This window comes from Macaca fascicularis, chromosome 14 (assembly GCF_037993035.2).
Source record: "Macaca fascicularis isolate 582-1 chromosome 14, T2T-MFA8v1.1".
NCBI classification, from domain to species: Eukaryota; Metazoa; Chordata; class Mammalia; order Primates; family Cercopithecidae; genus Macaca; species Macaca fascicularis.
The window spans coordinates 91961744-91975579 of NC_088388.1; the positions used below are offsets into that span (position 1 = coordinate 91961744).

Below are 13836 nucleotides of genomic sequence, written 5' to 3' on the forward strand. Positions count from 1 at the left end.
ATGGCCCCTGTCCAGAAGCCAAGAGAATGTCAGTAAGGTCATCAGTATTGACTACTGTGAAACTGCCAAGGAGGACACAGGCTAAAATAGATGTAGAGTGAGCTTGATGATGAGAGGAGTCTTAGCATCTCAAGTGCCTCTCAGTAGAGCCATCAAGGCAGAAGCCAGAATGCAAGGGTTGAGAACCAAGAGGTTTGATGAGAAAGTCAGGGCAGCAGGTGAATGTGAAGCACACTGCTGTGTGTTGCATCATCTCCTTAAACCATCACAGTGCCCCCATGTTGGTACCATTACCAGGCCATCATTCCATGGAGGAAAAAACTCCATTCAATGGGTGAAATACTCACCTGAGGGCACCTAACTAGCAAAAGGAGAAGTCAGGATTAAAACCTGTGCTCTTACCAGCACTGTTCTTGGGAGCTTCGGTAGGAAGGAAGGAGAGCGGTATTAGAGGAAGAGGATTTCTTGGTGATAGCAGAGGGCCAAGGATGAATTCTTTCTATTCTAGTGCTGCCCCAACATGCTATCTGCTGATTCCATCTTTCTGTAGACACATATATTTTAAGTAGTTGCTCTTGAATTTCAGTCATAAATATATTCACTCTCAAATTATCTGTTGAGTTAGACTTTACTATAATCTTGCCAATCCAATAGCTAATAGGTTCTTTTTTATTTAGCAATAAGAAAGGGGGGAGTTGAATAAATGAAGGAGTGGAGAAAGGAGTTTTATGCTCAGCACTTCATTCACCAGAGTGGATTATTTGTCATTTCCTTCCTTGTGTTCAGGGTTAAGCTTGTGCACACCTTGTACTTTTTTGAAGCTCATCCTCATATTTTCTGCAATGTGGCTGTTAGGAGGTGAGTGTCTCCCTGGCATATCTCTCCACTTATATCGGTTGTTTAGCCAACTCCTGTGGCCTCAGCCTCTGACAGCAGATGCAGAGCCACCATGCCTGTTCCTGACATCGCCCTTTTTGGAAGAAACGTGATTTCTGTGGCCACAGAGAGGAACAAATGTTCCCTTAATCACAAGTCTGCATCTCTTTGTACCATTGCGTTACATGATGATTTGCAGCTCTTCCTGGTGATCACTGCCCTCCTCCCTTCCTGATGTGACAGCTTTATTTCCAGAATTCACTTCAGGCCAAAACTCACATTTCCCCTCAAAGTCTTGTTGGGTTGTATTGAATACATTTCCTTCTTTGTTAAGCAAGGCAGAGTTAGCTGGTGAGACAGTTTCTGGGCTACTAATTCATTTTGCATTTGACAACCTCAAGATACAGGCTGTTTTTATTGCTTCCTTTAGTCCATCAAATAAGAAAGTAGCCCTGGTGTGGGGGTGTGGGGGTGTGCGCGCGCGTGCGCACGCACACGCACGCACGTGCATCTGTGTGTTTCTGGCTGTCTTTGTACAGTAAAGAAGGAGGACGTATATGGATAAGGGCATATCCGCACCACTGCCAGCCCTCCTACCTGACACAGGGTGTAGAACATGGTCACTCCCAAAAATGATACAACACTGCCCTCTAGAAGGCAAAGCTGAAAACTCCACTCACTGTCCAGAGATGGAAGTTAGGATAAATGTAAAGGCATTCTCGCCTATAAAATATTTATACCCCTATTTTAAAAGTAATCTCATTTAACCTGGTGTTGACACCTCATCAGTTCATGTAAATGATGTAAATTAACTCTGAATGGCAAAGAGCAATGCAGCCACTTCATCCTCCTTTTACTCTTCACTCAGTTGCTTCACTTTGAGGAAGGAACAGCTACTTTTGGCTGTCAGCTGTTTGGAAGCTCATTTATTATAGGCTAAGGGTTTCAAATCCATAATGTAAATCACTTGATTGACAGACCTTTGCCCCCAATGGCACAATCAATTTTCTATTGTGGAGCTCAATTATTTTCTCTAAGCAAATGAAAGAGCCTCAAGAAGTGAACTAGCTGGGAGGGTGATGGGCAGGAGGAAATAGGCACAAGGTAACCAGTGTAATTTCTGCTTTCTCTTTGGCTGTCCACGAAGACAAAGCAGTTGATGACCCGGGAGAAGTGACCTGCTTTGCAGGTAGTAATAAAGGCAGCAACTCTGAAGTTCAATCCCTCAGCTCCTTCCAGTCAGATTCTGGTGACGACAATGGTAAGAAGTCATCAGATTTGTTCGGAGTGGGTGGGTTCTGCTTCCTGTTCTGAAAGACCGTGGTTGGGAGGAGGGTGGTGTGACTGGCTTTGTTTCTCAACCTGTTCATGGGCTTTTGAGCATGTTCACCAGGTTCCTGGTTTACTGCATTGTTGGATGTCATTGCCAAAGGAGCCCCCGTTGAGCTGTCACTGTGGGCAGGCCCAGAGATCTGTATCAGGGGTTGATGAAGTTACCCTGGGCCTCCAGTAGTGAGTCCTCTTTGATTTGGTTCGTGGTGGAACTACTTCATCCCAAATGATATTCTCTAGCAGACAGAGTAATTTATTTCTTTTTTTATTTTACCAATGATCTCTTCCCTCTTCACTGTATATCCAACATCCCCATCATTCGAAATTAGTTCAGAGACAAAAACCTTCTAATAGAACCAGTGGAATCTTCATTCAGTTGAATCCCCCTTATAATCATTTGGGTTATGGGCTTTTGGAGAATTTATTAAAAACTATGAGGCAGCTCCTTAGAAAAATGCACATACACCCAAAATGTTGCATGCAATTTCTCATGGTTCACAGACTTTGTTGACACTCCAAAGCTGCTACCTCTACCTCTCGTGAACTTATGGTTATGGAGAGGGTGCTAATGCTGGACTGGGTTTTCTGAGCTGAGGAACCAGCTTCGGAGGATGGGTTGTTCTCCCCAGGGCAGGGGAGGGAAGCAGGAACAGTCATAAAACAGTGAGTGTTTTCAATGCGCTGGGTAAACCAAGAATAATTTCAAACAGTCATCCACAGAGACAAGCAGCCTTACCTTAGGTCATTTTCCCATTTGTCAGCAACTAGCAACAAATGGATACTTATTAATTTATGTAATCATTCAATCTATAAATCCTTGCTGAATTTTTTCCATGTGCTGAGTCCTTTACCCAGAGTACAAAATGAAAAATGCATAGCCCTTGCCTCCAAGGCAAATACAGAAACAGGTGAGCTCCAAGACCATAGAAGCAATCATGGAAGTAAAAGAGCCTATTTTCATCACCACTTTCAAATGCTGGCACTTCTGAGAAGTGCAGATGCCTTCAGTGTATCTGTCTGCTGGGACAACAGTGGATTTTTTCTGACCATTATCGGAAGGTCAAAGACACACCCCCAGATCTGTATGCCTTCATGTATCCTCTTTTCCTCCTCCCTCGCCAGAAGAAAAGCTGTGGCTAGTTTGCACTTTATATAGAAGCACCTAAGAACGTAGACAGTCCAGACTCCAGGCAGCAGATCCAACAATGATGTCTGGTTAACTGTTCTCTTGGACTCTGCTGTGTGCACCCTGAGGATCACACTCTTGACTTTTTATGCTTAACATTCCAAGTTGGTCCCAAAAGAGGCAGGTGGTGTTAGGAACTTTCATCAAACTGGTTTTAAGCCTGATCACCTCTCCACAAGCTGTTGTACTGAGCATTAAGGCAACCCTTATAGACCACAGATATCTCCTTCTCTATTCTAACTATTCGAGAGGCCAAATGCTGACTTCTGTCCACACCTTACTGGTGGAAGCTAGGCCTTGGGTCGTTCTGGGCCGTCAGTGGCATTATGTGACCGTGAAGCCATCAGCCCTGCAAAGGTTATCCTCTATCACTAGCATTTTGTTCAGAGCAGCATGACTGACCAACAAATAATTATTCCCGGGAATAGTGAGGTCTTCCTCTGAAAGCCTTTGGGAGTTGCTAATGAGAAATTAGCATGAGCTTGATGAGCCGCTGCCTTCCTAAATTGATTTTGCTAAGTCATGAGGGGTGAGTTTATGACCCAGCAATCATGACCGATCCTGCCTTTCAGGAGGACTGGCCTTGGATTTGCTGCCATTTCTCTTCCATTCCACAAATCCCGGGACCCTCTAGATAAAGGTGTCCACTGATACACTCCCTAACAGATTGTGGGGAGACTTTGGGTGTTTGCATGCTGCACTTTCATTGTTGTTGTTGTTGTTGTTGTTGTTGTTGTTGTTGTTGTTGTTAAAATAAGTTAAGGCGTGTTTAAAATACACAACTAACCTGAAGCTGTCCTTCCCCTCCCTCCGATCTTCTTTTCCTGACCACAAGCCTCCATAGTGACTGTCATTCAGCTTGTCAACAATGTAGTTGACACTATAGAGAATGAAGGTATTTACTTTTTTTCTTCCATAGCATTTCTTGAAATTTTGATTCCATGTTACTTTGGACTAGGAGTGATTTTAATGGATTGGCCACAGAGTGGGCAGTGAACAGCTGGTTTCCGATGAGATGTGGGGTATTTCTCTATGGATCTGTTTTACAATTTTGAAAAAAAAAAAAAAAAACCTAGTTCATAATTTATTTAAAAAAAATATGGGGTACTCTCTTTATAAAATCCCTTTCAGGAGAAGAGCACCCAATTAGTTGCAATCCAGATTAATACTAAATTTACCTTTATATTCAACATGTGTTCATTGAGCTCCTACTATGAGCTGGGAATCCTTAAGAAATCATTCAGAGCTGCAATATTACGGATACTTATTTCAACCAGGCAACTTTTATTAGCAACTTAATAAAATCAGGGCCTGGCATAAATGTGATTTATCTGTTTTGTTTTGCTTTGTTTTTTTCCTAAGTAACAATGGGAAGAAATAAAAAAGGCTAAACTTATTCATAGCCCATAGGCCTTTAGGAGCATGTTTTTTAAAGTCATTTCAAATGTTCTGTTTTATCCCTCTTCATGTGGTTTGGATTGTCAGTTTTACTTTTCACTTTGTATTTAAACAGTGTCTGTCATGGACCAAGGACAGAACTACAACCGAGGTGACTGTGCCGCAAACCTAGCATAACTTTTATTTGTGTGTTTTGAATTGCTGAGTTCATTCTTACCCTGTTCCTGTCCCTCTGCCCTGATCTGAATTTTGCATGTCTCAGGTGTCTCGTGCGCTCAGTATTGGAGGTGAAAGCTCCAACAGCATTCCCCTCCTAGCCTCATCCTCTGTGCGTGTGTTTCACCCATTTGCCTGCACACCTTCCTGCCTCCTGTGGTCCACAGCACAGCTGATGGACCTCTCTGCAAGCACGTTGCCAGTCTCGCTCTGCAATAGCATGTGACTAGGAAGAGGGAGTGGGGACAGTGCTCGGGGGTCCTGGAACTGTCTCCTTGGCGTGCCCTCGCTCTTCATCTCACGGCATGGCTGAGTGTGAGGCTCTGCAGCAACCGGGCCTCAACCTGTCAGAGTTGCCATCGCCTTGTTCTCCGCAGGCCAAAGCATGGCTGGCCCCATAGACCCTTGTAAGAAGCTTCTTAGGGTCTCTTGGATGCTAAAAATTGCATGTCAGGTCCCTCCCTTGCTCCTTTCCCAGCCATGCGCCAACTCCAGTCTAGAGGAAATTAACTGTCATGGTTTTTCTCTTGCAGCCTATCACTGGGACACCTCTGACTGGATGCCAGGGGCCCGCCTGTCGGACATAGAGGAAGTGCCCAACTATGAGAACCAGGATGGAGGGTCTGCACACCAGGGGAGCACACGGGAGCTGGAGAGTGATTACTACCTTGGTGGTTATGACATTGACAGTGAATACCCACCCCCTCATGAAGAGGAGTTCTTGAGTCAGGACCAGCTGCCTCCCCCTCTCCCGGAGGACTTCCCGGACCAATATGAGGCCCTGCCACCCTCCCAGCCTGTCTCCCTGGCCAGCACACTGAGCCCGGACTGCAGGAGAAGGCCCCAGTTCCATCCTAGCCAGTACCTCCCTCCTCACCCATTCCCCAATGAAACGGATTTGGTGGGCCCGCCTGCCAGCTGTGAATTTAGTACTTTTACTGTGAGCATGAACCAGGGCACAGAGCCCACAGGCCCAGCAGACAGCGTGTCTCTGTCCTTGCACAATTCCAGAGGCACCTCATCCTCAGATGTGTCAGCCAACTGCGGCTTTGACAATTCCGAAGTAGCCATGAGTGACTACGAGAGCGTAGGAGAGCTCAGCCTCGCCAGCCTTCACATTCCCTTTGTGGAGACTCAGCACCAGACTCAAGTGTAGACACCACATCTTGGGTAGTTCACCCTGTTTGTTACAGAAAAGTGGAAGCTGATTGGCTGGGCTTGTGTCCCAGTGGAGCATTGTCTGTGGAAAGAGAAGGGAATATGGTATTTTTCCACTAGAAACTTCTTCACAAGTCATACTGTCCCAACAAGCAAGCTTGATTCCAGTTGGGTGAAAATGAAAGGCTCAGAAATTGTTTTGGAGAAGTGTCTGGTAATCCTTGATGGAGGTACCTCTGTTCACGGCTAAAAATGCAAAGAGGGAAAAATTATTTCACCCACTAAGTTATACAGCCAGTCTTGTATGGCTTTGTGCAGTGTTGTACCCTGGAAAGTGTTACAGCGTCAGTCCTTGCAGTATTAAAAACTGGCAACAATCAAAGAGGCATTGTTGCATGTAATTTTGAGCCAATGAAATGAAAATAGTAGTAATGATTGTTGGAAAAGTTAGTCTCTTAGGCGAAAGAAAAGAGAAACAAATATTAAACAAACCACAAAATGGGCTGAAGCCTTTTAAATCAACTCTATTTTTTTGATAAGCTGCCCAATTTTCAGCTATAAAATTAGGTTTGAATAACATGTTTAGTATGCTCAGTTGTTTCTGTTTGCTTGTGTTAAGCATCCAATCTAATATAGTTGGGTTTTATGATCTTCAAGAAAGGTATCAATGAAGAGCAATGTGAGGCTTTTGGGTTCCATTTGGTGGGTGGGGGAGGAAGTTGGAATTGTTTGAACATTAGAAAGAATGTGATTATCTGGTTGGTTTTGTGTTTTCTGGTAAATATTCCAGTCGGTAAATCTAACATTGCTACAGAAGTTGGCTTTGTTCATATAGGTTCTCTACAATGAGATATTTTTAGAAGTTTAAGCAAAACTCACAAATTCAGGGAGAAAAAAAAAAGAAAAAATGATACCTTCAAAGTTTGCAGCCTAGATAATCACAATTCTTGATAATGCAGAGGAAAGGTGTCTGTTACTCGAAATCAGTAGCGTCACCATTATAAATACAATTATGTTAAGAAAAGAAGAAAGTAGACTAGTTATTGTGTATAAATTATAATAGTGTGTGTCTGTCTGGGCCTATGTACAAATATGTGCTTGCACTCAGTAAGGCTGCTCTTGAGGAAAGCTAATGTGAAGGTTTTGGGAAATGGACCATGTTGAAAATTCTGTCAGCGAGCATGGCATACCTTTCAATTTCTCTGATCTCTATGGTGTTAGAGAAACATCAAATGCCATATTTTACCCTGGTTCAGTTAACTTTATTTTGGTACTGCCAATAAAGCAAAATTGTGCTTTTTTTTTTTTTTTTTTTTTTTTTTCCTCGAGACAGACTCTTGCTCTGTCACCTAGGCTGGACTGCAATGGTGCAATCTCGGCTCCTGGGTTCAAACGATTCTCCTGCCTCAGCCTCCCAAGTAGCTGGGATTACAGGTGTGTGCCACCACACCCAGCTAATTTTTTGTAGTTTTAGTAGAGATGGGGTTTCACCACGTTGGCCAGGCTGATCTCGAACTCCTGACCTTGTGATCTGCCTGCCGTGGCCTCCCAAAGTGCTGGGATTACAGGCATGAGCCACCGTACTCAGCCCAAAACTGTGCTTTTTAAAAACAGCATTTTCTTATAATTTTCCAGAACTAACCTCTGTTTTTAAAATGTGTAATGTTTGATTACACCGTGGGATTCCCTTCTCATCTGTGGGCTTTGGCCATGATTTCCAAAATTAACAGGAGAATCTTTCCACTGGAAATATAAAAATCCAGTCCTCAAAACTTAAAGTTGATAAGTTGAATGACTTTCCTCTTTTGCTTCAATCAGATTATGGCTGCCTGTGCAGTGGCCATGGTAAATATATGCATATTTGCACTATCTGCTTAATGAGCAAATCTGTGTCCACAGTTTCTGATGACATATGGCATTGGTGTGTAACTTGTACTGTCCCGAGTCTGTGCATTATTCACTCAGACATATTTTTAGTTATTTCAATTGCATTTAATCCACTTACTTCTTTTTTATGAGTCAGTGTTTCTGAAAGTTTATGCAAAAAAAAAAAAATCCTTTTTCATTCCCAAACTTTCTAAGTAAGTGGATACACTTCACAGGTTTTTCAGCCTTTCTCTTCCTGTCTCTTGGTCAGACCTACTCATGGAGGCATTATCCACACTGTGGTCTTGAAATAAATGAATTTCACTACGGCCGCTTTCGATAATAAAGTCTTTGGTATTTTTCTTATGTAAGAAGCACATTTGCAAGAGTCATGGAAAAAAATGTCAAACTAATGGCCTAGAATAGAGTCACTGCTACACTTTAAGTAATGCAATGACATAAAAACCATCAAAGTAAAACCAACAATTCATTTCTTGCCCCCAGGAAATATTAGAATGAGATTAATGCCGATGAGTCACTACTGCTTACACAGCATCTCTTCAAGGGAGAATGCCTGACTGACACAGTAATGAAAGAATAAATAGATCTTAATGCAGTCATGAAGCCACCGAAGAAAATTGTGCCCACTCTTTGCTGTCACCTATGTAAAATATCTCTTTCTTTGGGATATTGTCCCCTGATTTTCTGCAGAATAGCTCAGCAGCTAAATATATACCAGGCAAGCATGTATTATGTTTTGATTCATTATCTTTAAACACATGCTATCTCTTCACTTTTTGGAAAGTTAGATTTCCCTGTAGATTACAAAATGCTTTGCAATCAGGCCAAGATGCTACTAGGTGGGGATGACCACTGATTCAAAACAGCTGGAAGAGTCCTATTTGCTAGTCCAAACTCCTTATTTTATCAAAGAGGAGAAATACCGAGAGAGGGGAAGGGACTTCCCAAGCTCACAGAGGAAGTTAATTAGCTTAACAAGGACTAGAACCCATCCATCTGGCCAATATTCTTTTTACGTAATATTGTTCACCCCTACACTGCCTTGAGCATGGGAGCCACCTGGTTCCGATGGACCCTCTGACTTCCACCATTCTTTCTTTGGAATATGCTATAAAAGGAAATTCATGGAGAATATTTTTCTGGAAGCCAGTTGATCTTATGTTTCCTTGCAGCCCCTCTAGGCAGAGGGGTTATAGAATTCACACACATTTCTGTAGACATTCATCGAAATGCTGCTTTTGCCAAATGAATGTTTGTATAATAGGGATGAAATGATAATTACAGAGTTCAGCTCAGAGCAGTCATCAGTTGTAGTGAAACTTTGATTATACTGTTACCTACTGGTTGCATTTTTGGTTTTGGTTTTGCATTTTTTTCTTCCCACCAACACTGGCTACTCTTTGTCCTACCCCCTCCACCATGATGAACCATGTGGAAAATATTTAAATCAATTGGTGTCCTTCTCATTTTTCTAACATGTATGTGCCACCTCCTGGAAGCCATTTCCCATAATCTGTTGTAGGCACTTTACTAGTATTGCACACATTCTGGTTAGGTTGAGAATAGCTAGACTCTTGGTGCTCGTCATATAGTAAGCAAGAACTTGAGGGTAGTAAAAGGTGAATAAAGTGCATGCTTCATTTATTCCCTTTCCTCTATGAATATTTTGCTGCTGCGTTCTAGTCTATGCCGGCTTTCCATGTACCCTTGACCTGCCTATTCATGAAATGCCATGTAAAAGACTTAGTAACATGAGTAGGTGGTCCATGCTTTGAGGTTCATCCAATTAGAGAATCAATGTGAAAGCCTGGAAAGGGGAACTAGTTTGTAGGATGTGCCTGGAACTTTCCTTGGAAATTAGTAGCACATTCTGAAAAAAAAAGCAAGTAGAACATATCTACCATCAGTCCTCTCCTACTTACTTCCCACCCCACCCTACCCACACTGATGCTATGTTTGCATCATCAAAGTCAGGGGAATTGAGAAAAGAGATTATCAAAATAAATTATTAAAGATCCAGAAAACAGTTTTATGTGAAGTAATTCAGGAAGATCTAGTGTTCATTTTGCATGGATTGTCCAGGTAATTGTCTGACTCTTCACTCCGCTGCCTTCCCAGTGCACAGGTATTGCTAAAGTGGTTAGGCTTTAATGTTTTATGATTTTAGTTTCAAACCACGGGAAATGGAGATTTGAAGAGGCATTTATTCCATGTCATCATTTTGTGTGCTCTGTGAGAAGGTGGTTATGTGTTTTTGCTGGTTTGTGTCCCACAGTGTTCAACTGCACATTATTCTGATGAAAATCCACAATGTCTTTGAGCTTCTGGTTGTGTAATGCTGGAGTTTAAAGTCACCATTTGTGGGTCTGGCATCAGTTAATATTTAGCCAGCTGGCTAAGAGATAGGAAAAGAATATGGTATTTCTTTCCTTATGTAATAATGAAAAGCAATAATTAAAGTAGGTAATAATACACAAAGGCCATAATTAGTCTCTTCTAGTGTTTAGAATGCACTTGAGAATCGTAGAGTCATTTGGAGCGTGTTTGGACCGATTAGTATGTACTGTAGTACACTTCTGGCAAACAAATACCTGAATTGCTACTATTTAACAATCTTATGAGCCCACACTACTGCATTTCGGGAGTGGCAAATGTGTTTGAAAATGGAAGCAGTTCTTTTTAAGCACTGTATCAGAGAGATTGTCTTGTACATTTGCCTGTTGCAAACAGGCTGGTTTGTAAAAGATGTATGTTTTGGTGTTTAAAATGTTTATAAAATTGTATATAAATGGTTTCAATTTTCCAGGCTTTTGTAGATACTATATTTGATGCCTATCAGGATGCTTTAATTTGGGGGGTCGAATATAATTGTAAGTCATCCACGCTGTTGGTCTGCAAACTTTTGAGGTAACTACACGCACACAAAAAAGGATTTTAGATTTGAATATGATGTTTTTTACTCATTTCAAAATGTACTGTAACCTTTCTTTGGTTCTTACTGTTTTCATTTAACTTTCTCTGTTTTCAAGAAAAATGTTTTTATTGACATTTGTAAAAAATGAATGTGTTTTGCCCAGTTATTAAGTGTTTTATTTTTATGCAATTTCAGAGTCCCAGTGAGGTATGTCATTCCTTCATACACATGCACATCCACCTCAACTTGCACACACATCGCACACCAAACCTTATGCAAAGGGGAAAGCTAACACTTAGAGTGGATTTTGTCCCTTAAGAAAATGGATTGTTCCTGCATATATTGCTGGTGGCAGTATTCAGTCTTGTGTTCTTTTTCTAAAAAAAAAAAAAAAAAAAAAGGAAAAGAAAATAGAAAAAAAAGAAAAGAAAAAACAAAACAAAAGCAAACAAAAAAAAAGACAGCCAAAAAAAAAAAGAAACAACAACAACAACAAAACCACAACAGTGTACAGGTTTGTAACTGCCAAAATTTGATGGTTAAAACAAGTTTTCAAGTAAAAAGAAAAAAATGAAACTAGCAATTGTGTTGACTCTTTTTAAGTGTTTCCTTTTCTTTATCTTTAACTTTAATTCATTGCTCACATGGTATTTAGGAGGGCATATTCCACAGGGCATGGGAGAAAGACGTGGTACAGAGCAAAGCTCTTTAGCCCTAGTCTACCCCTGAAAGAGAGAGGTCTCTAGTCTGAAAGGGATGTTTTAGTTTTGTTGTGTTAGTGTGGCTTCCCTGACCCCCCGAGGCTTTTTACCTCCAGAAAAACTTCCATCTGTCCTGGTACACATTTTGAAATCTTATGTAACTTCTTTTTTTTTTTTTTTTTTTTTTTTTTTTGAGATGGAGTCTCGCTCTGTCGCCCAGGCTGGAGTGCAGTGGCTGGATCTCAGCTCACTGCAAGCTCTGCCTCCCAGGTTTATGCCATTCTCCTGCCTCAGCCTCCCGAGTAGCTGGGACTACAGGCGCCCGCCACCTCGCCCGGCTAGTTTTTTTGTTTTGCTTTGTTTTTGTTTTTTGTATTTTTTAGTAGAGACGGGGTTTCACTGTGTTAGCCAGGATGGTCTCGATCTCCTGACCTCGTGATCCGCCCGTCTCGACCTCCCAAAGTGCTGGGATTACAGGCTTGAGCCACCGTGCCCGGCCATCTTATGTAACTTCGTACTGAGCACACACCTTGTGAGATTTTTTCCCTGGTGAGAAAATTGAAAAGAGTGCTGGAGGCTTGAACAAATAAAGATAATCAAGTCCTACATCTGTGGAAATCTAAGCACATCCCCACCTCTTCTAGATGACAGCTCCATCACTCCTCTCCCTCAAAAAAAAAAAAAAAAAAAAGTTTTTTTCCAAAAGTTTGGGGCACAGTTGGCACTTGAGCTTTCCTCCAAAAAGCTCCAGAAAATGTTCCCTATGGAGTGAAGTCTGTTAAAATATACATAGAAGAGGTTAGAGACAGGGAGTAGGGCTCAAATTGATACAGCTGACCTTGAACAAGGCAGGTTTGAACTGCACAGGTACACTTAAATGCAGATTTTCTTCTGCCTCTGCCACCCCTGAGACAGCAAGACCGTCCGCTCCTTTTCCTCCTCCTCTTCAGTCTACACAATGTGAAGACAATGATGATGAAGACGTTTATAGTGATCAAATTCCACTGAATGAATAGTAAATATGTTTTCTCTTCCTTATAATCTTCTTAATAACATTTTCTTTTCTCTGGCTCTTTTCATTGTAAGAATACGGAAAATCATACATGTAACATACAAAATATGTGTTAATCGACTGTTTATGGTACAGGTCAGGCTTCTAGTCAACAGTGGGCTATTAGTAGTTAAGTTTTGGAGTCAAAAGTTATGCATGGGTTTTTACTATGAGTGGGTTGGCGCCCGTAACCCCCATGGTGTGCAAGGGTTAATTGTAATTTACAGAAGAAGTGACATCACAAGGAGTTAGCCTGGGACCAGGAAGAACTCCAGAAAGGGAGGAATGCCCTCTGCCTTGCCTCTGCGGTCTATGCACAAGCAAGGAAAGACCTCTCCGTGGACCCCGCTGGCCACCACAGTGTGTCCCTGCCTGTGCCAGCAGCAGAGCTCCACCTGCCCCACCCAACCAGCGTCCTAGAACTGGGGAATGGCCCCTAGCTACATATTCACCTACTCTTTGCTTGAAATCTATGTTGATTTCCAGAGCTGATCTTTGGCAGTACTCACTGCACTGCAGTCCTCTAGATGCTTGTCTGTTCCCTCAGGTAAATGTTTCACAAACATCTGAAAGAGGTAGAGCACCAATTTGTTGCCTCTGCCAATTTCCATTGTATAAATACTCTGATCATGGCTGATTTCAGGCTACCAAAGTAATAGGAACTAGCTTACAAAATTCCTGAGAGTCTAACAGTCAGCTCTCACAAGCCAGTGTGAGCGAACTCCAGCACACCCAGGCTCCCCTATACACTAGTAATCCTTTGAGATGGAGTCATGTCTTTTCTTTGTATCCCAGATTCCCAGTACCTATGTGGCCTTGGTTAAATGTTTTTAATTGAAAAACTAATCAATGATGTCTCCGGATAAATTTCCTTGTCCTCTTAAAACCTACCTAATTTTAGTAAATTTGGCAAATTCAGTGAGAAAGATTTATGGGGCAAGTGTTGAAAATGCTGGAAGTCTCCTGCCTTTGAACCTCACACCACAGTGATGTGTTCATAAATTAAGCATCAGGAAAATATTGATGTCTATGTCTTTCATGTGGCCACCCTTAGCAGAAAGAGAATTATCGTAAATCTCCATCCATGCCTCAGAAATGATAGAGCAATTCAGAGGTG

General features: G+C 41.9%; 1 protein-coding gene across 7 annotated transcripts in view; it reads left to right on the plus strand.

The window, feature by feature from the left end:
• The window catches only part of FAT3 (FAT atypical cadherin 3), a 687971-nt gene extending 680795 nt beyond the window's left edge, over positions 1 to 7176 (plus strand). For 5 of the 7 annotated variants that reach the window (XM_015435598.4, XM_015435600.4, XM_065528846.2 and 2 more), the window contains 4 exons: positions 2024 to 2137; positions 4230 to 4289; positions 4908 to 4943; positions 5542 to 7176. In XM_015435598.4, the coding sequence (XP_015291084.3) occupies positions 2024 to 2137; positions 4230 to 4289; positions 4908 to 4943; positions 5542 to 6164 (833 nt within the window). In that variant the 3' untranslated portion in view covers positions 6165 to 7176. The remainder of the gene's footprint in view (positions 1 to 2023; positions 2138 to 4229; positions 4290 to 4907; positions 4944 to 5541) is intronic. The other 2 variants (XM_015435601.4, XM_015435602.4) reach the window with 1 other exon arrangement.
• The last annotated feature ends 6660 nt before the right edge of the window (positions 7177 to 13836 follow it).